The sequence below is a fragment of the Pecten maximus genome, chromosome 15 (genome assembly GCF_902652985.1).
Source record: "Pecten maximus chromosome 15, xPecMax1.1, whole genome shotgun sequence".
In the NCBI taxonomy this organism is placed as follows: Eukaryota; Metazoa; Mollusca; class Bivalvia; order Pectinida; family Pectinidae; genus Pecten; species Pecten maximus.
The window spans coordinates 27238096-27263288 of record NC_047029.1 but is presented as its reverse complement, the minus strand read 5'-3'; the positions used below and the strand labels follow the sequence as shown (position 1 = coordinate 27263288).

At 34.9% G+C, this 25193-nt stretch overlaps 1 protein-coding gene across 5 annotated transcripts in view; it reads right to left on the bottom strand.

The window, feature by feature from the left end:
• Positions 1 to 6191: 6191 nt before the first annotated feature.
• LOC117343149 (zinc finger MYND domain-containing protein 11-like) overlaps positions 6192 to 25193 on the bottom strand; it is a 32336-nt gene continuing 13334 nt past the window's right edge. For 4 of the 5 annotated variants that reach the window (XM_033905471.1, XM_033905473.1, XM_033905469.1 and 1 more), the window contains 11 exons: positions 23122 to 23202; positions 21056 to 21239; positions 20489 to 20550; positions 18924 to 19001; positions 17926 to 18044; positions 17439 to 17512; positions 16722 to 16978; positions 16313 to 16414; positions 15553 to 15789; positions 14420 to 14605; positions 12601 to 12803 (listed from right to left, as the gene is read on the bottom strand). In XM_033905471.1, the coding sequence (XP_033761362.1) occupies positions 12681 to 12803; positions 14420 to 14605; positions 15553 to 15789; positions 16313 to 16414; positions 16722 to 16978; positions 17439 to 17512; positions 17926 to 18044; positions 18924 to 19001; positions 20489 to 20550; positions 21056 to 21239; positions 23122 to 23202 (1503 nt within the window). In that variant the 3' untranslated portion in view covers positions 12601 to 12680. Of the gene's footprint in view, positions 12804 to 14419; positions 14606 to 15552; positions 15790 to 16312; positions 16415 to 16721; positions 16979 to 17438; positions 17513 to 17925; positions 18045 to 18923; positions 19002 to 20488; positions 20551 to 21055; positions 21240 to 23121; positions 23203 to 25193 lie in introns of all 5 variants that reach the window. The other variant, XM_033905468.1, reaches the window with a different exon arrangement.

Below are 25193 nucleotides of genomic sequence, written 5' to 3'. Positions count from 1 at the left end.
AATATGTATATATCTAACCCGTACTCCACTTTGTGTTTGTATTTCTGTTATATATACCAATACAGCTGACCCGCTAAATCTGGACGCCGATAGTCCGTAAAACTCACAATCCCGACGGAAATGTCGGGGAACGAATTTCCGTAACGTTATATTTGTACTCACAAGTCCGGAAGTTCTGATTCCGAATCCGGAGCTCCATATCGGAAACGAAATGTTAGTTAAGTAAAATTCCAGCAGTAATCCGGACGTTTTTCTCATCACATAGATAAAAAGTCTGAGTTGGTCACCCGTGTCGACAGGTGAACAGGTAGTAGATCGCGGTCGCTTGACACACAGAGTAGTCATAGCAACCGCTGCGAGATCTTAGCCCCCGGCATTAACCCGTACAATTTAGTTTTTGTAACGGTACCTTGGTTTTCTATACAGCGATCGAATCAATTAAAGGATTATAGACCGGTCTTTTTTTGTTTAAAATGTTTATTCAATTCAATCCTTACGACTTATAAGCATGCTGAAAATGACAGAATACAATTCTTTATCTTCACTATTTTTAAAATGCAATTTAACGAAAGATAGACAGCATCAATATACAATGTAATGACGATACAGATGTTATGACATTTCTGAGCGGTAATATCGAATGAATGAGTGGTGTGTGGAGTATACAATAGTGTAGTCATATTGCAAACATAGAAACTGATAAGAGTGAAAACAAAAACAGCTAATTCAGGCGATATCTAGAACGTGCTGTAAAACACAATTTCAAATTCTCTGATATCAATATATGTTATTCCGAAGTTAGCACGTACGAATCCATAAAGCTATATAGGATTATCACTGATCATATATAAGGAAAGAATATCTTTAATAACACGAAACGTTTTATCAAATTTCAAATTCTTTATTGACTTTAGGCCATACGGCCCATAAGTACATATTATAAACATATTATTATTATCAGGTGTTTCACAAATTGAATTAAAAACATCGGCTTGGAACGACGACGCTTTGCTGATAATACTACTGATAAACCGTAAGGTTTAAAGTAATAAATGAATTGAATTGAATTGAAAGATTTTATTATATAACACAGTTGTTTTCTTTATGTCAAACGTAAGACATGATAGTTCAACACATCTTTTTTTTTTTTTTTTTTACAAATCTTCTATTTCATGTTTGATTCATAATGACTATACTGGTCACACTATACACAACAAAATATGCACAGAGAAGTCGGTTTCAACATGTTACATGAAATGCATACATATTATACCCTCGGCGTCATTATAAATGTATGGATAATAAAAAACAGTTCAATATTCAGTAAGAAACATCTATAGAATATCGGAGACACTATATAGGATTTATAGTTTAGTTGTTTTTCTATATCTCATCAGAGACTTGTATATCACAAGTCTCTAATCTCATCGATGTGATACATACAGTTTCAAATTTTCTTATTAGTAAGCTTGTATATATTAGAGCTCGGATAGTGTAACCCATTGCTAATTACAATATTCCTCTATATTTAACCAGGGACGTATATAGTGGATATATAGGTCTCTGATGCAGGCATCTGTTCCAAAGAAGATGTACTTAGAGGTTCGGCAAATAACAAAAATGTTGATACCCGACAATAAACGTAAAAGATAACGTTTGTACCTTCGAAGTCTTATATTGTAGGACTAATATACTTGTCATGTTAAATACAGAACCAGCTTATAGTTCATCCCAAAAAGGGGGCGGGGATTTACCTGTGCTCTCGCCTAAGGCAGGAAGCCAACCAGCAGGTTCAATTTAGAAATGCCCCAGGCCTTGTAATCAACAACTGTCCAGGTGTCCTTGTGAAGTGGATGACAAGAGGTTTTCGATACAATATTCTTTCTTTTATTAATACAATACAATACAAAATATTTTATTAACGTGTCACGTGTCAATATTACAGATATATAAAATACAGTAGAAGTCATAAAAACTTTACAAGTTGCATTAAAATTATATTCACATCCAGACTTATGAGACACAATATAGTAAAAAGTTCTGTTAAATATAGGTAAAACAGGATCTTCTGCGATACATCAGATAGAGTGAAGAAGCTAAAATAGGCTGAAGATCATCACTTGTCATAAGATAATGAAATTGTTCATATGGGTTTAATTCTAAAAAGTTTGGACAATAATTGCTTGCTTCACTAAATAAAATTCGCCTAATATCTGAATAAAACTCACAGTCAATTAAAAAATGGCGCTCGTCTTCTACTAATCCTGACTGACATAAAATACATTTCCTCTCATGTAATGCTAAGGGAGGACGAGAATACCGGCCTGTCTCTATTTTCAATTTCAAATTACCACAACGGAACTTGGCTAACGTTTGCCTATGCTTAAAATTTACAACAGTATATATATATGATTCTGGGGTAAAAACAGATTTAAACGTACGGTAAGTACGCAACTTAATCGTTTATTGATACAAAATTTGCCTCAATTGAATAACAATAAATATGTAATCGTCGTATTGTGAATGTAATACTTTTATTTTTTCAGGTGTCTTATGATATTGATGTACATGCAGCACATTTAATGAAAATTTAACTGGAACAATCTGCAAAAAAAGTGAATGTATCGTATGTGATATCAGAAATATAGATATACATCATGTGATATACATAATGTATGTATCTTATCGTGTATGTATCGCATATTTATAGCTTGAACACTTAATTCGAGTTGGTACCGACACCGTATAGGTGATTATGGTAGGACCGCTTCACGGCTGAGCGCTCCCAAGTCGAGGCTAGCCGCGGGACTCGATGGTCACGGATGGCTGCTGTCCAGGTAAAGTAGTCTACGGCTGGCAGTGCTGGTATTGCCGCGCGACAGAACCGCCCGAGGCGAATCTCGCAATATTCGTCATGATGTTTAATATTAGGCGATTTTCACGAAAACTGGATTGCTCCGTCAATATTAGATTCGAGGAGCAGAATTAGCGTCAGTGGAGAACAAAATAGACCCTGTCGGACATTTCTAGACTGTCGGGGAAACTTTTAGATAGTCATGAAATAAATAGTGTAAAGTTCATGATTTCTAGATAGCTCGATAGAATTAGACGGTGGTCATGTTAAATTGGATATGATTCACAGAACTAGCTTTGACCGTCGAAAATTAGCCATGAAAATTCATAATTAGATACGATGCTGAAAAAATGGACTGGGTTGGGTTAAATTAGATCTTTTTTGGTAAAATTGGTGAAAATTTCAGAATTAGTAGAAAATATGAAAAAACTAGTACATTCGTGTCTCCCAGTGGTAGTGTCTGGAATCGTCGAAACGTTATCCTCGTTTACATTTTCATCTATTCCTCCACCTCTCTGATTATGGCGATTTAAATGTTCGCGATATTTGTCAGTTCTCCAGAATGCTTTCCCGCAGCATATTTGAAGTGGTTTCCCGTGTATCTTTTTATGCCTTGTCAGCCGATCTTTCCTCCCGAACTCTTTGTTACACACATCACATCTCCATTTAGTATCTCCGTGCTGCGAAATATGTCTCGTAAGAGTCTTGTTGTGTTCGAAAGTTTTATCACACTTTGGACACGAAAATTTTCCCTTCTTAATAACAACATCTTCTTGGTCGGTCGCCTTTCTTTTTTCCATTGTTTCTACAAAATAACAGAGCAATTTCCGTACGCGTAGCTAGTGATCCCATCGTCTAGCAGATACCGTTTGTCGTCAAATGGCGATAGACCCCGTTTGGTCATGGATATGTTGTAAAGTTGATGTTTATAGCTTCTAATCTGATTCATGTGTGACATGATTACTTTCCTGTCGAGAAGACATTCCTTGTAATGCTCGAAACGAGTGTGGTTTTCTATAACATACTTTTTGATACCTTTTGCCTTCTTCGATTCTACGTGAGTCATTACTTTTCTTTGTAAGGATGGATGTGGGATGGCTCTCCGACCTACATTCATTCAATCGCGACGGGGAAAATAAAATGTTGTACTTATGAGGTGTCTTGTTATCTTATATAATGTTGTAGAAGTCTGACCGCGATACAATCGGTCGAAATAGATTGGAAAACCCCAACACGTCATCAATGACCCCCCCCCCCCCCCCTGATGGGGAGGGGGGGCGGCGTGACCCTCCGTTACATCATCGGTACCCCCCTGATGGTCATTTTATAGTGGGTGCCACTAGGGGGGGTGCCAGGGAGGTGGTAAGGATTATATAGGGGAGGTACTGCGCCAGAACCCTCACTTTTATACTACTGCATGCCATCCGTTATGATCTGTCGAACTTTATCCGAAAATATTCGGCAGTGGCCAACTCCCACTCAGTAGTTTTATCTGAAGTTTCTAGAAACCTTACAACGATTTCCATGGCGGCTTTGGCCTCAGTCGCAGTGGGATGGGCAGGTAGTGGTTCATTGTCGTCTTAAACAGTTTCTATCATTACATATGCATTAATTACATTGAAAACCAAAACAAGCATTTGATAATAAAATTATTATAGCCTTTTGATTTCGGTGAACACATGATTTTTTTTAAACAGATACATATCAACCTCGGAGAGGAATTCAAAGCGAAGAAAAAGAAAAGTGGTCAAATAACTCTCTCTACAATTAAGGTAGGCGATATTCAGGGTTAACATCCTTCAAACTAAGGCTGTCCTATTCGACTGGAGACTTGCGTGCTCCTGTAAAAAAACTCCATCTTTATGCCATACCAAGCTGATTCACATTTTGTTCTCTCTCTCTGTAATTTTGCTGTGCTTGTATTCTTGGCATTCCTAAAACTGGTGAGAACTTTTGTCCACAAATGTCGTAACCATGCTGTAGATTGCGTGTTTTAATGACAGTGCTCAAAATATAGAATTATGGAATTCATCAAATCTAGATTTTGGCATTTCTTTCCACACGTTTCTCTCGCTAGTCCCTTAGCACCACTGACAAGTTCTAGAAGGACGAAACAGCTGTATGATGTTGCTAACATCACTGACGAGTCCTAGAATGTCGAAATAGCTGTATGATGTCCCTTATATCACTGACGAGGCCTAGAAAAACGAAATAGCTGTATGGTGTCCCTTATATCACTGACAATGCCAAGAAAAACGAAATAGCTGTATTATGTTCCTAATATCGTTGACGAGGCCTAGAAGAACGAAACAGCTGTATGACGTCTCTAACATCACTGACGAGTCAAGTCACAGAACGAAACAGTTGTACGATGCCCCTAGGAACGAAACAGCTGTATGATGTCCCTAACATCACTGGCGAGTCAATTCATAGAATTATGGAACAGCTGCATGACGTCCCTAATATCACTGACAGTGTGTATTAATGTGCGAGTATTTCAAAGACTCAATGGAATGTGTGCCTCGAGTGTAATACATTGTACTGCAGATTGACTAAATGTTTTCACCTGACCTGGAGACATTTTGTAGATTATCGTGGATTCAAAGTTTTTTTTGAAATAAATGCCGACACTACTTTGTTCTATTATTTTATTTCACATTACATTGTCTTTTCCCGATCGTCCCCTTCCCCTGTTCTATCAAAAACAAAAATTGTCTAGAACTTTTTTGTAAGAGTTATTTCCCTTGACTTAGATCTTGCCTATTATCACCTTTCTTGTTGGCGCCCTCAATTCAACATTTATTAATGGACTTCATTGACGATACATTGAAAAGCTCGTAAAAGAGCACTCTCGGGTGATGATTATGGGAATAACTGCCCTTTACTATGTTTACCTATCAACATTTTTAGCACTCTCGATTCAACATTTGATGTGATGTAACCAAATGCTCTACCAATTTCTGGTTAGTGCTCCGATTTCAATATTTCTGGGTGGATAATAACCAAATTTATATGGAAGGTGTATACATTATAATGACACATCTTAATCAGGTTACTCTTCACTTAGTTTGATTTCCTATCAACTTCTTGTAAACTGCTAATACCAGTTAATTTCCTTTATTTTATTGCTTACAAACCAACAGTAGTAGGTCATGATGTGTTGGCTCTGGTTTCAATTCATTAATTTATCTCTATTTTTTGCTTCAATCCTATGGACAATTTAAGGAATTCCTTAATGAAACCGAAATCTGCTCTCATACTGAAATATCAGTCCAGGGACACCTGCAATATGCAAATATTGATTCAAATACCATGAAAGACGAAGATCAAACTCATCTTACATTATGTTAAATCAATTTAATTCCAAGATTTACACCAGCATAATTCATAAAATTCTGAATAATATCATACAAGTAACATAAAGAATTCAGCATAAATGTTATTTTTGCATCTTTGCATATATTCAAATTAAAAAATATCTTACTTAAATTTTTGTCCTTTTCATTACATCAATGCATGATATTTTCTTGTTCATTACAAAAAAAACAAAAAAAAATTAATAAATTGATATCATAGTCATATATACATATACTGCTTCTATTTACGATAGCAAGCTAGAGGAACTAGAAATATAAAATAACAACTCGGACATAAACCAAAATCAAGCTTAGATTTCAATATATCAATCAACTTTTTCAGGGATGATGATGATGATAATTGATATAAGCATACCAAATTTATTTCCAGGAAAATGTTATACTATAACACTTTAATAGTTTTCTTTTTAGCAAGTCTCTGGAATGATTACAATGCACCGTAGGGAGCCAGAAGGCTGTTATTCTGAATGTTTTAATCTTCAGTATTACTGGAATACTGGATGTTTTTATAACTTACTAGTGTTTGATTTTTTATACATGTACAACATAAAATATTCTTATCAAATCAAAGAACATTTGCGCATATATATTAAAAACTATTTTTAAATAAAATATTGTGAAACCTATCTACTGTAAGACTTAATTCATATAATTGTCCACATGATTTGAATGACTTCTCTTGCCCTTATACTCATTACAATATCATTAGTGTTCTACAACATCATGCACAGATGCTGACTTTTTTTTCGTTATTCAAAAAATTATTTTTCAATTTCAAATGACATAGCTACAAAAGCAAGCCAATTAAAATAAATTTGGTAGTGACATACATGTTATTTTTGTAATATGCACCTTCTGTCCATGATAAAATCCATGAATTTTAAAAGAAACAATTATCACCAGAGTCCCAACATTGACAAATTATAGTTTTCACTAATTTGAGAGACCTTTAAATAACTGATAAATGACAGCAAAGATATAAATCAATTAGAAAAGCTAAAATCTCACTGGCGATAGCAATATTGCAGCAATAAGCCCATACTGTGTGATAAGTTAACTGTCATTATCAATAGGATTTAAAATTATAACGGAATCCCATTTGGAAAATATGGCACATTTATAGTCACAGGTACATTATAGGGGACATTATACTCCCTTGCTAATCTACCAGCCAGACTTATTACAAGTGACCGGCCAGACTTATCACAAGTGACCTGTCAGACTTATTACAAGTGACCTGCCAGACTTATTACATGTGACCTGCCAGATTTATTACATGTGACCAGCCAGACTTATGACAAGTGACCTGCCAGACTTATCACATGTGACCAGCCAGACTTATTACAAGTGACCTACCAGACTTATCACATGTGGCCGGCCAGACTTATCACATGTGACCGGCCAGACTTATCACATGTGACCTGCCAGACTTATTACAAGTGACCTGCCAGGCTTATCACATGTGACCAGCCAGACTTATCACAAGTGACCTGCCAGACGTATTACAAGTGACCGGCCAGACTTATTACAAGTGACCTACCAGACTTATTACAAGTGACCGGCCAGACTTATCACATCTTACCGGCCAGACTTATCAAATGTGACCAGCCAGACTTATTACAAGTGCCCGGCCAGACTTATGACAAGTGACCGGCCAGACTTATCACATGTGACCAGCCAGACTTATGACAAGTGACCTGCCAGACTTATTACAAGTGACCTGCCAGACTTATTACAAGCGACCTGCCAGACTTATCACATGTGACCAGCCAGACTTATGACAAGTGACCTGCCAGACTTATCACATGTGACCAGCCAGACTTATTACAAGTGACCTACCAGACTTATCACATGTGGCCGGCCAGACTTATCACATGTGACCAGCCAGACTTATCACATATGACCAGCCAGACTTATTACAAGTGACCGGCCAGACTTATCACATCTTACCGGCCAGGCTTATTACAAGAGACCTACCAGACTTATTACATGTGGCCGGCCAGGCTTATTACAAGTGACCTGCCAGACTTATTACAAGTGACAGGCCAGACTTACATCAAGTTACCCGACAGACTTATTACAAGTGACCTCTAACACAGATGTAATATTTATAGCTGTTTAAGAAGCAAATATCTAAAATACACGATTTTACAAGAGCAAATTTAACTTTTGAATGGAAAATTCAACAATGTAAAATAAATAAAATATCTCTATTATCCAAACACAGGATGTCACTTTTACTCCATTCTAAAAAATGTTATTAAATACAGCGCAATAAACTTTTGACAAGTACTATGAAACAATTTAATATTAAAATATATTCACTTAAACATCATTTTAAGCTTATTGTTGGCTTGTCAGAATATGAAAAAGAGAAATGAAGTAACAAAGAATGAGAACTTAAAAAAAAAGAAAACTTAACAGAACACAGGGTAACTAAACGTCAATAAAACGTCCGATGTAACCACAATCAAATCTAATATCATCTCCATAGCTACTTCCTTTACACACGATATTTACTATTACTGTTACCCAGAAGTTATGAATTATTTCTGGTTTAAAGACAGAGCTTTATTTTAAATATAGCATTTCTTAATACATGTCTTAAACGTGATTTTCAGGAACACTTCATAATTTCAAAGATAAAAGTATTTTCGAATTTGATTATTCTGAAATCTTCATAAATTCTTACATCAGATTTGAGCCTAAACCAAGCAGCTGCATTAAGTTGTCATAGAAAGACATTATATTCTGTTTAAACAGACCATTATGTTAAAATTGTAATGACTGAATATTGTTCTGAAAATATTAAATCAAGATAAAACCTTACAACCCTTGAATTTGACAGTGTTTCTCTATCCTACTCCACACACAAACAAAATATATGCTCTTATTTTAAGCTTGCAGCCCAACTGAATGGGATTATATAAAAATCATTAAGAAAGCTTGATAAGATTGCTTGAAATAACATGTTAAAACTATTTCTATGCATAAACACAATTTGTTATCAATTAAAAAAAAAAAAAATAGATAGTGGGCACCCATTAAAACTATACAATGGGGTAATTTGAAAGTTATTTTTACCGTGAGAATAAGAGCTGATGAATATTTTTCAATCACCAACATGCAATCTCTGAGCATTTGATGGCAATCTATTTTCTCCTGTAGTAGTTGTTACTAAATAAGTTCAAATACATGTATCACCAACATATGGTCGATAACTGCTCATAAAATTTACAAAGTATATGGCTATTTCATTATATGATTTTTTCATTGGAGTTTTAAAACCTATGAATATGAAATTACCAAAATTTGAAGGAAAGCTTAGAAAGATACATCTCAGCAATGCAAAAGGATTAAACTCGGTGTTCCCTGAAATTTTTGGTTGTTAATGTGTCACTTCTAGAAGGAAATTACAACTGTTTAAATATACATGTACACTGCACTCTCCACCAATATTAGTTCATTTTTTTCTTTTAAAGGGTCAACTTCTCATGTGTAAACAATTTAGAAAATTAAAGGCTAAGTATTCAGTATTTGCTCGGAGTCGCATCGGGAATTGAAATTGAACTAGTCTAAGAACACATCACTTAATTTTGTGAACAACACAGGATCTGGTCTGTCTCTTTAACAGTATAACACGACAGAAGCACATAGTCAAATTAATCTGGTTTTGAAATGAATGTTAGCTACCATAGTGTTTGTAACAAGGCATTGCCTCACAACATAATGTGTATCTGGGTAGATGAATGATGAATTCTATAATATGGTTAAAAAATCTTGGTGACTAGATCTGGTTCATCTTCATTATCAACACCGGCAGCATTAAACTAAACGAAAAACAATGCTCAACATCAGTTTTTATATATATATCTATATATTTAATATACCTATAATAATCACACTCATGAAAAAAGTATCAATATCATGTACACACACAACAGGTGATTTCCCTATGGGCCAGTGAATGAAAGAGCATAACATATATACTTTAACACTGACAATGATATTTACTGATAAATTTAAAAATATGAAATAAAATTTATCAAAATTTACACTTAGCTCATAAAATATACAAAGGTGATACTACACTCTAGTTCTGACACGAAATTTGGTTTCCAAAATTTATGAATTTATGAATGATATATCATATTTCAACAAATGTTACCTCTTTTTTATAACTTCACAAAGTTGTTCAAGGAAAATAAAAGAAAACCTTATTGAAACCACAGCCTGTTCTAAAAATCATTTCATATGCATGCCTTGTAAAAATGTTTAGTTCTTTGTAGTTACTGGTATCTAATGAAAGACTTTTTACAGTGAATTAATAAATACACAAATTATGCATTATGGACCGAGAAATATTTTGTGTAAACCATTCAATTTTTTTGGTGTGTTTTCCTGACATAACAGAGGTTATAATTGCAAAAATCACGTATCTTATGTCACAATCTCAAAAAAATTAAATACCAAATCAAGAGTTAAAACAGAAAGTAGAATTATTTTTACAAATATTGTATATATATATACTACAGATGAGATGATTTGCCTGGCTTTACAAACATATACATATACAACTACAGCAGAACCTCTTTAATATGGACATTTTTGGATTCCCAACAAATTTCCAGAAATTACAAATATTGAATTCCAATTAAAAAAAAACACCAAACAATGATTATTTGTCACTCGGACCATTTGAAAGAAAAGCTTGGGAGTCCAGAATCACAAGGTTCCATTGTAGTAGTGTAGGTAACAAATAATTATAAATATTTACACATGACTGATGATGCATCACATACTTGGCCCCTAAATCTAAATATCCTAACACCTCTATGGCCAGGACATTCTTTTTTTAAACATAAAAGACTTAAAATTATGTGTAATTGATTCCTACCCTTTACTTCAAAATGACTTGATGTATTCAGAACACCTGGAATCATACTAGCAGAAAATGGCCTCAGATATTTAGCTAATAGCATAGGATGATATTTCTAAACATTAAAGATACAGTTTTGAAAATGTATCATTTACATGGTAGATTAATTTAAACATGATGCACTCCTTTAGCAATAATCTTCCATTTCCAGAATGACCATCTTTCCCAATAGAAATACATACACAGTTCCCTAGGGACTATTCCAGTAAGATATATAACCAGCAGGAGAAATCAGAAGCAAGGAAATTCTATGAATGGTGGATGCTGGGTAAATGTAGCTGGTCACATGCTACTGTTTGATTTAAATAACTTCTCTCAGTAGTTTCTGTTTGACCAACTTTGTGTGCTTCCATTGGGTAAATATTTTTTTAATATAATATAATATTATATTATAGTATATTATTTCTGATTTTTAATGATTAATCAAAGTGTGCTTCCATTGGGTAAATATTTAACTGGAATTGATCTAAAACCATTATTTATGCCAAACATCTTGTTAAGTTATGCAGGATATACATTCTCAATCAAGTATCAAATACAGCTATTTCTCAGATATTCTTTATAAAGCATTTTTCACAAGTCTGTCACAATCTCAGAATTTTTTATCTTTTTTTTATATATGACAGTGGCATTTTCTCTTTTAGAATTTATGACCAGAAATAGATGTTGTTCAGATTAACGAGATTCGGCCATAGAAAACTATCACAGGAACATGGGCAAATACTTGAAACATAATGAAGCATATGTCAGATCTATAAAACAAATCCTGAATTATTTTGCGATGAACTACAAACAGAAATACATGATATGTTGACTGTTTATTCCATAATGTTATTTGTTTTAGTTTTTTTTTCAATGATAAATCCTGAAAAAAAACTCCAAACAGGAACATTATAAAAAACAGCAGGTCTCAATTTAATGGTACTACAAAAATCTATAATGAGGATGAAAATGATATAACAAATGACTTTGTTGAAAAAGACTGAGACAAAGTGATAAATCTGGTACTTCAAGTACATGTTTTTCTATTATCTAATTTCACAATGAAAACTCATCACTGATGGCTAGTTTCTACTAAAAATAAACAAATCACTTAAGATTTCTTATACAGATATGCATGGCAAATTTGTGTCTTGTCAATTACATTATTAACAGTCAGAATTAATTCTACTATATTAATAATAACTTTAATTGTGATGCAGGAGGGGAGAGTCTGATAAATTATCTAAAAAACTCGCAAATTGACCGGCAATTCTAAATGTGTGAATTCAATGAGAGAAATACTTCACTATATCAACTTTTTGTGGAAAAAAAAAATATATGTATATATATAATTTTCTTTATGAGAAAGAGACAGTTCAATATTTGTTACTATCTCCCAGTTAGTGATAATTTATAATGTCCTGAGATGACCCTGATGTCAGGAGTGAGGATGGCCGTGATGAGTGATGACCGTAGCATGTGATGACTGTACATGTGGAGGTTTTTAGGCCTTAGATGATGGAGTGTGTCAACGTTTCCGTCGACAGACTCGCTTGTGTTCTTTGTGCCAATGGTCTTGTTGACATTTAACACTACAGTAGGACGTATTCCAGCAACAGTGGTACATGGCCTCCTCTTCACAGTTATAACACTGAAAATATACAGCAAATACATGTCACAATGCAAATATACAGCAAATATATGTCACACTGTAAATATACAGCAAATACATGTCACACTGTAAATATACAGCAAATACATGTCACACTGTAAATATACAGCAAATACATGTCACACTGTAAATATACAGCAAATATATGTCACACTGTAAATATACAGCAAATACATGTCACACTGCAAATATACAGCAAATATTGTCACACTGTAAATATACAGCAAATATATGTCACACTGTAAATATACAGCAAATACATGTCACACTGTAAATATACAGCAAGTACATGTCACAATGCAAATATATAGCAAATATATGTCATACTGCATATAAATAGTAAATATATGTCACACTGCATATAAATAGTAAATATATGTCACACTGCATATAAATAGTATACAGTGGATCCTCCGAGTTTCGTCTACCAGGTCTAAAATATTGTCGTGTAAGAGTTATCACCCTTGACTATATACAATGTGGGACGTTTAAATGACATACTTCCATTTCATAAACACGTCTATTTAGCAGTCTTTTTAAATAATAAATATGCTTATGTTTCTGATATGATTTTTGTTTTGTTTTATTTTGTAGAAACTAAAAAATAAACAATATTTTAATATTTTTTGTTACACGTAATGGTGTTACAAGCCGATACCTTTTTTACCAAATACAAATGTAACCGAACCCCCTTAGTGTTCAAAGTGGTAATGATGTTAATTACCGATCATAAATTTATTACATGTATTTGAGATTGATAAATTATCGTATCACGTACTGTATGTTAGTGCAAGAATTCTTGCAAACTATGAAATAGCAATATGTGTTCCTTTTAAAGTTGCCGTATGTAAAACAACTATAATGGATATTGTATGTCAAGTTGATAAAATCAAGACCAGTCTATACTGTGCTTAAAATCCTTTAATAATGTAGCATTTAGGTCGTAAAGAAAAGCAATGTACTGTTATAAAAACAGAGCTACATTGCAACACCGGTAAACACCCGGGGCTATGACCTGGCAGCGGTCGCTATGACTACACACAGTGTCAAGTGATAGTCTGTACAGCTGTCGACACGGGTGACTTGCCCCAATATTTTCCCCTCCATGTGGTGAAAAAAATTGTCTGGATTATTGCGGGAAATTTACTAATGAAAAGTATGTTACGTTCCCTAAATGGGGTTCCAGAATCGGAATCCGAATTTCCGGACTGGTGAGTACAAATAATGTTACGGAAATCTGTTCCTGTGCATTTCCGCCCGGACTGCGAGATTTCCGGACTATCGGCGTCCAGATTATTGCGGGTCCACTGTATGTCACACCGCAAATATACAGCAAATATCTGGTATACGTCACACTGCAAATATACACCAAATATGGTGCACTGCAAATGTACACGAAATGTATGTCCCACTGCAAATATACAGGAAATATATGTCCCACTGCAGTGTGACATATGTTTACAGTGTGACATATATTTGGTGTATATTTGCAGTGTGACATATATTTGGTGTATATTTGCAGTGTGACATATATTTGGTATATATTTGCCGTACGCCATATATTTGGTACACTTGTTATCAGTTCCTGTACATACCCATTGTTTTTTCTTGGTCATTGACGTTGCCTCTTTATGTTTCTGGGCTAATTTCTTCATTTCCTCCATGTACTCTTGCTTACATCTTTCTTCCGTCTGTCGTTTCATACGGTCTACCTCACGCTGCATATTGGTAACTGCCCGGGACACAGCAAGCTGTTTGTCTTCGTTAAAATCTTTCTGTAACTGTGAAATTAAAAGAAGTTAAATACAGTCTTCAAAGACTACAACAATAAAATATTATCATAACTTCTAACTGTTTCTGAGAGTTTGTTCTACAATCACAACATCTCTGCAGATTCTCTCGCAGCCTTGAATTATCAATGGAAATAAGGTGACATCCATCGACACACCAAAGAAAACAATATCAAGAAAATGTGTACACAACTTACACAAGAATGAAACATTTTTTTCTCAGACATAGATATTTATCAAATGGAAATGACACTTGGCAGTCAATGTAGAAATTTTGTTTTTTTCTGAACCCTTCATATGGAAGATCATTCTCAACCTTAAGGGTGTGAGGAAAAAATCTGGACACTTGGAACAATTTTTCCTGAATTTAGTCATTCTATAATTTTATAACTTAGAGAAAGATTGCTCTATCCTGAATGCAGGGAAGACTGCAATCTTTCCCTTCCCTTTCTTTCACTGATTTCTAGAGGACAATGAAAGCTAAGGGAGACCACTGCTACCTCAGGTACATTCTTAGGAAACTGAGATTGTGAACAATCCTAAACTGCTGTAGTTGTGCCATTGAATTAGACAATTTGCCTCAATTATTCAGGATTTCAGTATCTGTAAAATATTCAATATTTGTTCAAAACGTCACTGAGGTGATTAGACTAATCACACTTGAACAAGAATTTTAAAACCCTGATAAAATTATTTCTGGCAAAACTAACCCAACAAACTTTTATGTGACAGTAACACTCACCAGTCTGTTCCTGCCTGCCTATTTTATAGAATACACAAACTCAGCTTTTTAATTAAAGGAGAAATGAGATTTTCACTAATCAAGTGATTAAGCTTATCACATTTTGAACTTCCAGCCTAAAAAAATCTTGGCTGTTCATAGGGCGATAAACCTTATAAACAAACAAAAACATTGACTTCTCTTTATCATTACTTACTCTATCAGACTGTTCTTTCAGTAATTTCTCTTTTTCTTCTTTGTGGTCTTTGTCAAGTCTTTCCTTGAAATCATTGAACACTTTATTGTACTTTTCATCACAGGAGCACTTAGAGGAGCCTTGCGCTTGGGAACACACTATGTTAGCTGTTTTGGGAGTAGGTAAGGGGTCCGACTCTGGAGTGGAAGGCAGGCTTTCCACACGACGGTCTGTTTGACAATGTTGTGATTTTGTGTTCTGAAAAAAAGTACCAGTCATACAATTTCAAAGCTTTTGAAAAGATATTGAATCTCTTTTGAATTAATTTACAGAATTACCTTTGTTTCAGAGATACTGGATTAAGTTGCAGAGTGAGTACAAAGCAACATCATTTAATCAATAAAAATAATAATATTCATGTCTACAATGTCATATTTCTCCTTCTTTCATTAATTTTCTTGATCTGATAGTTCACCAATTTCCATCAGTTCATACAATTAATTCGTTTAATGGAACAATGGTATCATTTGAAATAGACCTAGGATCCAAATTTGAAAAAAAGTCCTCGACAAGACTAAGAATTTTAAAAAATCTCCAAATTCTAGATCGAAACTTGCTCCACCCTCCCAAGCATGTTATGTAATTATTACCTTTTTTTGCAAATAAGTAATTAAAATCTAATGAGGCAAATTGGAAAAAAATGGGCATAATTTAAATTTTCAGTTTCCTTAAATTAAGCCATCATTCTTATCTCTTTGATGATTCCTTCCTTACAACTCACCCTTTTTGTTGTTTGGACAGCGACAGTAGCCGTGGTAACCTTTGGAATGTTAATTTTATCCTCACTGGACGTGACAATGTTAGCATCCTCAGGAGTTGAAGCCTGAAATGTTTTTTTTTACAATTTTTTAATTAAACAAATGAGTGAAACATCTGAAATTATCAATTTGTTAAAAAATTACCTCAAATGTGTTTGTTTCAGAATGCAACACAATCTCCTCATATTACCCATGGGTGTAGCCAGTGGTAAGCCAGTATTTTGTCATGTGATGTACTAATCAATAGAAAATCTTTGACATCGCTCTACCGACTTCATTTAAAACAGATTTTGATCAAACTTCATATAGTAATTAATGTTGGTGAGTGAGAGGTTGGTATACTTAAGGTCTATTTCCAAGGGAAACATTTACCTTGAGACAGAGACGTCTCTTGGGCGGACTAAGACTTGTGGAGCTCACTTCCAAATTACTACTGTCATGTCCATTCACATCCTCTTCTTCCTCCTCTTCTCCTTCTACATCCATCCTTTCATCCATCCTACCATTGCTTGATCGGTCGTCATCCTTTGTATCTTCTTCCTCATCATCATCGTCCTCTGTATTTTCCTGTACCTGCTCAGCTAGACGAACCTGGTGCTTCTTTAACTCTTCACAAGCTTTCATAAATCCTGTGAAAGGAGAGGACATTTTCAGCTGACTCCAGTTTTCTCAATATTTCCTTCCTCAGCTAAATTACATCTTTAATTAATCAAATTAAATATGGTAATAAAATGATTTACTGAAATGTGAATTTGTTTTTTCGCTGAAACAGTGACCAATTGCGGACCTTCACTGGGGTTAATGTGCGGTTATTTGGACCCAAGAAATATCACTCAACTCCATATCCACAAAAGAAACAACCTTAATCATTACAGAAGACCAATTTTTCACCAAAACAATAACAATTTTCGCTAAGAGGAGATAGAATGAGAAATTCATTAAAAAAAAGAAGAAAAAAAAAGCTGATTCAAAAGTAAATCATTAAATAAAGTACTTGTCCAGCATGTCTTCTCTTGGAAAATATGAAATTCAAGTCCTTTTCAAAGCCCTGTCAAATATCAAACCCTGTATGGTGTGTCCAATACTAACCAGCAGTTCTCTTGGTTACGATGCTTTTAACATTAGATGTTATTGGTTTTATTTGGTCTGGTGATAGCAAGGCTCTGAAAAAGATATATCACATGTTACTCTCTTATTTGTTTAATTAAACATTTAAGTGTCCTACAATGTATTGTAAACTTTTTTCTATATTTTTTCCATCTGTATCAAAGGAAACTTATACATTGAAACCTGACTTTACTGACTTAAACAATATCCTGAAATATCCGACCATATCCACCAGCTGAACCGGTAACATTCACTACCTTATCAAAGTAAATTTACCCTGTTTTATCAGGAACCTATCTTCTCCGGAATAAGACATTTTTATTTTGTACAGAAATGCAATGTAGTGTACTATTTTCAGTGATAGAAAATAGTGCTGTATTGTAAAATACTGACTTTACCAACACACTGTCAAATCCGCCACATTGTCTAGGTCCCACAGTGTGTAGGTAAAGTACATTTTTATACTTACCTTTGATGAAACCCCCCAAAGAACCGTACATCATATTTTTCTCCCTCCTTTCTGATGATCTTGGCAGGCCAGTAGCTGTAACCCTTTAACTTTGCATACACCAACTCATGGGGTGGATCCTATGTATATAATTGAAGATGTAATTTACAGATTGAAAGAACCTTTACATTCTCTGATGGTAAAATGGTATGATCTCAAACCACGAAGGGAGATATTTAAGTTGTGGGACCAGGGGTTGTCAAGTTTGGAAGATTTTTAAGTTGTAGGGTCAAGGGTTGTCATGTTTGGAAGATTTTTAAGTTGTAGGGTCAAGGGTTGTCAGGTTTGGAAGATTTTTAAGTTGTAGGGTCAAGGGTTGTTAAGTTTGGAAGATTTTTAAGTTGTAGGGTCAAGGGTTGTCAAGTTTGGAAGATTTTTAAGTTGTAGGGTCAAGGGTCGTCCAGTTTGGAAGATTTTTAAGTTGTAGGGTCAAGGGTTGTCAGGTTTGGAAGATTTTTAAGTTGTAGGGTCAAGGGTTGTTAAGTTTGGAAGATTTTTAAGTTGTAGGGTCATGGGTTGTCCAGTTTGGAAGATTTTTAAGTTGTAGGGTCAAGGGTTGTCAAGTTTGGAAGATTTTTAAGTTGAAGGGTCAAGGGTTGTCATGTTTGGCAAATTAAATCTTCCCCAAAGGGTTGGGAAGAGAATGAAGATGTGATGTTATACACTGATTTTTATGACTGATAAGTCACCTTGTCTTAACCCTTAGGTCAGACAAAATATGAAAATAACTCGCAACAAGAAAAGTGTGGACAAACATGTCCAGTGATCAGGGTAAGAGAAAGCTTCTTGAAAATGTGCATTCATGTTTCATTCAATATAAGCAAAAAAATTCTCACATGAATTGTCCACATAACATCTATAATTCTGAATCAAAATATTTTGGTTTGTTACATTTATTCATGAATTTTCCTCCAATGAACATTTTTGCTGTGAATATACTCCTAATGTTTTATACTCACACAAGGCTCACAGAACCAATCTTTGGGTTTGGCATTTGACATATAGTAACAGTTATGACACTGTTTAATTTCTTCAACCTGAAACAGATCAAAAAACATTTGATTGAGGAGAGTCACAAATTCTTGAAACTTGATTAACATAATTGTTATTACTATATTTTATCCTTTCACTTTTACTATAAGCAAAACTTTTATCTGCAATTTTGACATCAGAAACTGCAAATGTACTTTCTAATATCAAAACTTTTCATCTGAAGGTACTTTTAAATTAGTTAAGATTATATTATGTTAATCATTGAAAATACTGAGCCAACATATTTAGAAAACAATTGTTCTTTGTTTTACAAATTAGTGAGAAAAGCTCAACCCTTTGGGTCTGAGAATCCCTCTCAGCAGACCTCCCCTATTGAAGAACTTAATCCTCTAATCTTTGGAATGACTTTTATAGGAAACTTCATGATGGGGAAGTATTGTCTAAACTTCCTAATTTTTAGATCACAGAGCGACTAAACAGCTGTATATGGTGCAGTTTTAAGTGCATTGTATGTATATTTTACCTATCACTAATTTAAAATTTATTTATATTTCCAGCTCAGGTACTATGCCATCCCTTGACAACACTATCAGACCACAGCGGCCCCTAAAAGAAGGCAGTGATTTTTATAGTACATCACACTACCATTTTACTCTGTTAATTGCAATATTCAATTAAGTATTTCACCACTGGAGGGCCTGTCAGCATCGACCATTTCTGTCGCTTGTATCAATCACACAGTAACAGTGACGTCACAATAGATTCATGTTCAAACTCGCACCAAATTTGATAGTGGCCGAAGGAGCGGCACAATACAATCACCTCACAGGACCCGTTCAGCCAATGGAAAGTCAGTATTTTATTATGTGATGTACTAATCACTCGCAGCTCTTCGTACAATCCTTGTTGTTATTGTCACTAGGCTAGGCACGGCATTTTATACCTTATACCTGAATGTTTGTATTTTAATTTGTTCTGATGACGACATGCCTCAGTGTCGAAACTAGTCAACTACTTGATTAAAGCTGATCCACCCAGCACGACATTGTTATGGTCATCTTTACCCTTTGAATCCTTGTAAGTGTATATGATGTGTTTGTTTGCTGGGATTAATTTATAGCCAATAAATAGCCAGGATCATTTTGAGGCACGGTATATTTGTATTAGCTGATGTCTACTTCACTGCGTCTTGCCCAAGGACACACGACAGCACAAACTAGCCTGTTTCTCAGCTTCCCCCAGAAACACTAACCGACACATTTATGGAGCATCAAACCACACCTCAGATCTTAACTTGAGGTTACATAGCCAGCGCTCTAACAGACTGAGCTATTGTGGCCCCCTCATCACCTTAGGTTACTTGGCTGGTATTCTAGCTGACTGAGCTATCTTGGCCCCCTCAGCTGAGGTTACATAGCCGGCGCTCTCAGACTGAGCTATCGTGGCCCCCTCACCTGAGATTGGGTAGCCGGAACTCTAAGCGACTGAGCTATCGTGGTCCCATGTACATGTTTCTACAAATATTACTTACATCATATTTACAATCTCTGGCCATAATCCTCGCAAGTTCTGTCATTCCACCTTTAACTTCATCTGAAATAAGAGCAAATCTTCTTTATAAATATTGCAACTTTTGGTGTAGATATGTGTAATTCTTTTTTAAATTTTCTCTCGGTTTCTATTTGTTTAAGCTTTGTATCTTTAATTCAGAGATTGTCTGTGTCTCCATCTAACATAAACACTTTTTTGACAGTCAGCATATGAAATATTCCTGTGATGTTTAACTATCATGAAGTTGTGAAAACCCTAAACAAATTTATTTTCAAAATCTGCATGGACTTAAGATTAGGAAAAAGCCTTTTGGTACAATTTTGTAAAGAAAATCAGTTAATTTGGAAGTAATTTTTGACTTGATATGACATAATCAGCCCCAAAATGCTCTCAGAGAAAGTGGCTGTCATTTTGATTATTAGAAATTGAAGTTAAAAAGAAAATATGCATAAAAATGAATCTGTTCATGGCATCAGAGGTTGAATTAACAATTGAACCTTTTCTTCACTACCAAGACCTTGAATGGTAGCAAGTGACATTTGCTTACCCCCATATATGAGGTATATGTTGTGGAATATGAGATGTGTGTCAGAGAGAAACTCCTCCAGACTACGGTACTTGTGACTCTCCACCTTCTGTTCAATACGATTCAGGTCCATCGACTGATACACGAAGTATCGCTCAAACTGGACTTCCTGTTCTCTATGGCCAATCTTATGTAATTCTCGAGTCTGGAAAATATATGTATACAATATACGGGTAAGTATGAATTTAGATTGAATTTCAATAAATACCACTACAGTCACTTAGCTCATGAAAGTATTAGTTGTTGTAAGAAGACAATTCCGGTACTTATCCAGCCATACGACCATGTCTGCTAATACTTCCACCCTTGTCTATTACAGTGAGCGTGAAAAATAAAATACATTTAACTTTATGGAATTCAAAAACCTGGAATGAAGGGATACAAAATACATATCACAAAGAAAATGATATTGAAAGAAATTATGCAAATTATCATGTCCTCATTTACTCTTCTTTGTCATTAACACAACTGTTCAAATGAGAATACCGATGAAAATCTGACACATACGTACAAATGTTAATGAAGGAATTGAGAATTTTCATGTATAATGAAAACTGAAAAGACAATTGAAATACAATGATAGTCAACAAACATTATGTTGAACAATGAATAGTAAACAACAAGTAAAAACAAATGAAGGCAAATAATAAAAGGATGTCGCAGTCAAATATAAACAAGACATGGACATTTTAAAATTAACAAGAGCTGTTGGAGAACAGCATAGCTCGTCTCGCAAATGTTTGTCAATAAATAATTAAAATATATTAATTGGAATGGTTTCGCAAATTGCATTAATAATATTTATATTGTTTACTTGATCAGATTATGTTTTGTGAATTCATGCATTTGGGAGACAAGCTATGCTGTTGTAGATTAAATGAAGATATTAAACACAAATGTAATTGCTTTTGGACATATTTCTTCAATTTTTTGACAACATATCCTAATGAGAGTTGTCTCCCTTGAAAAATGTGACAGGTATAAATTGTCTATTGTGACGTTTTCATATTGTTTTACAGTCAGTTTCACCCCAAGAAAGGATAGTGTAACTCCATAGGGACTCTTTTACCAAATATCAGCACCCTAGTACAATCATAAAGTAATGTGTTAAAAAGCTTTCAACATTTGCACGAAAATTTCAAAAAAATATTTCAGTTTAACTCAGGAAAAGGATAGTTTAACCCCCACAGGGAACCTAATACCATGTATAACTATGCCTTTCAACACTCGCAATATAAAGTTAACACAAAGTCCAAAGATTTAAAAACAAAAACAAAAAAACACAGATTTAAAAAGAAAAAATCCAATTTTTACTCCAAGAAGGGATTGTCTTACTCCATAGGGACTCTATTGCCAAATATAAGCACCCTTGTACAATTATATAGTGATGCATTAAAACCTCTTAACAATTGCACCAAAAACTTAACGCAGAAATATTCTAAGTCCAAAAATTTGAAAAATTCTGGTTATTTCCCAAAAAAATCTTTTAGTTTAACTCCGGCAGGGGATAGTTTAACCCAAGAGGGAGTTTATTACCAACTATCAGCACCCTAGTACAATTATAAAGTGATGTATTAATACCTTTCAACACTTGCACCAAAAACTTAACGCAGAAATATTCCAAGTCCAAAAATTTGAAAATTCTGGTTTTTTTCCCAAAAAAATCTTTTAGTTTAACTCTGGCAGGGGATAGTCTAACCCCAGAGGGACTCTATTGCCAATTATCAGCACCCTAGTACAATTATAAAGTGATGTATTAATACCTTTCAACACTCGCACCAAAAACTTAACGCAAAAATTTTCAAAAATCTGTTTTTTTTTCCAAAAAATCTTTTAGTTTAACTCCGGCAGGGGATAGTTTGACCCCCACAGGGACCATATTACCATAAATTACTATGCCTTTCAACACTTGCACCAAAAATTTAACATTTGGAAAACCAACGCCGACGCCGGAGTGACAACATAAGCTCTCACTCTTCTTCGAAGAGACGAGCTAAAAATCAGCACATCAAGGTATAGAGTTTTACCTTTTCCTTCATCCTCATAATGGTGTAACTTAGGAGTGTGTTCAGTAACTTCCTTTTCATCTTGTTTTTCTTCTTCCCAGCCTATAAAAAATATCAATGGTAACATATAAATATTTCTATAATGATATGCAACACAATGTCAGTTTGTTTGACAATTTTATGTTTTACTGAGGGTAATTAGAAGCAAGTTCAACTGTTGTTACAATATAAGTATGTTTGTACAGATAAACAAATTTTTGCAGCGATTTATTTAAATCCAAATTTCAATTCATAAGGAAATTACTTAACAATTAACACAGGACTGAATTCACAGTCCTTTCGTTAATGAGAAACACAGAAATTAAAAGAGCTAAAAAGATCACAGCAAGAAGGCAAAATAATATATTGAGAATCAAACAAAAGGCCCATGGGTCTGTATCGCTCACATGGTTTGATTTGACCAAATGTCAAAATAATGTTCATGTTCAATTCATTTTATTTGTCAATCTCAAACAATGCTATAGATGGTTAAAGAGTGGGGATCCCAACTGCTTTAAAGAAATAATGAAGTTCAGACTCTCTATGGGTTTGAAAGACCTCAAGGATTGTTTTTACAACATGTATTCATAACTTTATGACAAGTACTGATTTAAAGGAATTACCTCTATTTCCCCTATTGGGCCCCGCCCCTTTGGCCCCTCAGGGATCAGAGTCACCACTTATGCCAATCTGTTCCCCTTCGATTCCCATTTCCCCAAGGATGTTTTTGACTTAATTTATATCAAATGCATTCATAACTTAATAACTAGTAGTGATTTAAAGGAATTACCTCTATTTCCCCTATTGGGCCCAGTGCCTTTGGCCCCTTGGGCCCCTTTGGGGTCAGAGTCACCATTTATGCAAAATCTGTTCCCCTTCCCCCAAGGATGTTTCTGACCAAATTGGGCTCAAATCCATTCATATCTTTATGACTAGTAGCGATTTAAAGGAATTACCTCTATTACCCATATTGGACCTGGCCCCTTTGGCCCCACAGGGGTCAGAGTCACCATTTATGCAAAATCTGTTCTCCTTTCCCCAAGGATGTTTCTGACCAAATTGGGTTAAAATCCATTCATAACTTTATGACTAGTAGCGATTTAAAGGAATTGCCTCAATTTCCCATATTGGGCCCCTTGGGCCCCTTGGGCCCCTTGGGCCCCTTGGGGGTCAGAGTCACCATTTATGCAAAATCTAATCCCCTTCTGCCAAGGATGTTTCTGACCAAATTGGGTTCAAATCCATTCATAACTTTATGACTAGTGCATAAAGGAATTACCTCTATTTCCCCTATTGGGTCCCGCCCCATTTGGCTCCTCAGGGGGTCAGAGTCGCCATTTATGCAAAATCTGTTCTCCTTTCCCCAAGGATGTTTCTGACCAAATTGGGTTCAAATCCATTCATAACTTTATGACTAGTAGCGATTTAAAGGAATTGCCTCAATTTCCCCTATTGGGTCCAGCCCCTTGGGCCCCTTGGGCCCCTTGGGCCCCTTGGGGGTCAGAGTCACCATTTATGCAAAATCTGATCCCCTTCTGCCAAGGATGTTTCTGACTAAATTTAGTCAATATCCAATAATTAAGAACTTTTTGATTAGTAGCGATTTGAAGCAAATGTTGACGGACGGACGACGGACAGACGGATGACTGACTCTGCGCCATAGCATAAGCTCACCGGACCTTCGGTCCAGGTGAGCTAAAATGATAGTAATAAAATATATTGTAATATCAAAGATAAGGTTTCTTGTGTTTAGCATGAGACATTGTTAAACATCAAAAATCTTTTTCTGTGTGTTCAAATTTATCTGTCTACATCAACCTGGGGTGATCATGATCACTGAATTAAATGTGCGACAAACCGGTGGTATGCTGTATTAGGGAAGGTTTCACGGTGTACAATATTAATGGTGACATTCTCAGAATTAAGGTCATAGGAGCTGTCTTCTCTGAGGTAAGGACGGATTAATCTTTTCCAAAGCAAATAGGAATTAATATAATGCACCTGTAGGTGTGGGAGTAAAATGATTTTTCAGCCAATAATGAGTTTTAGGCATA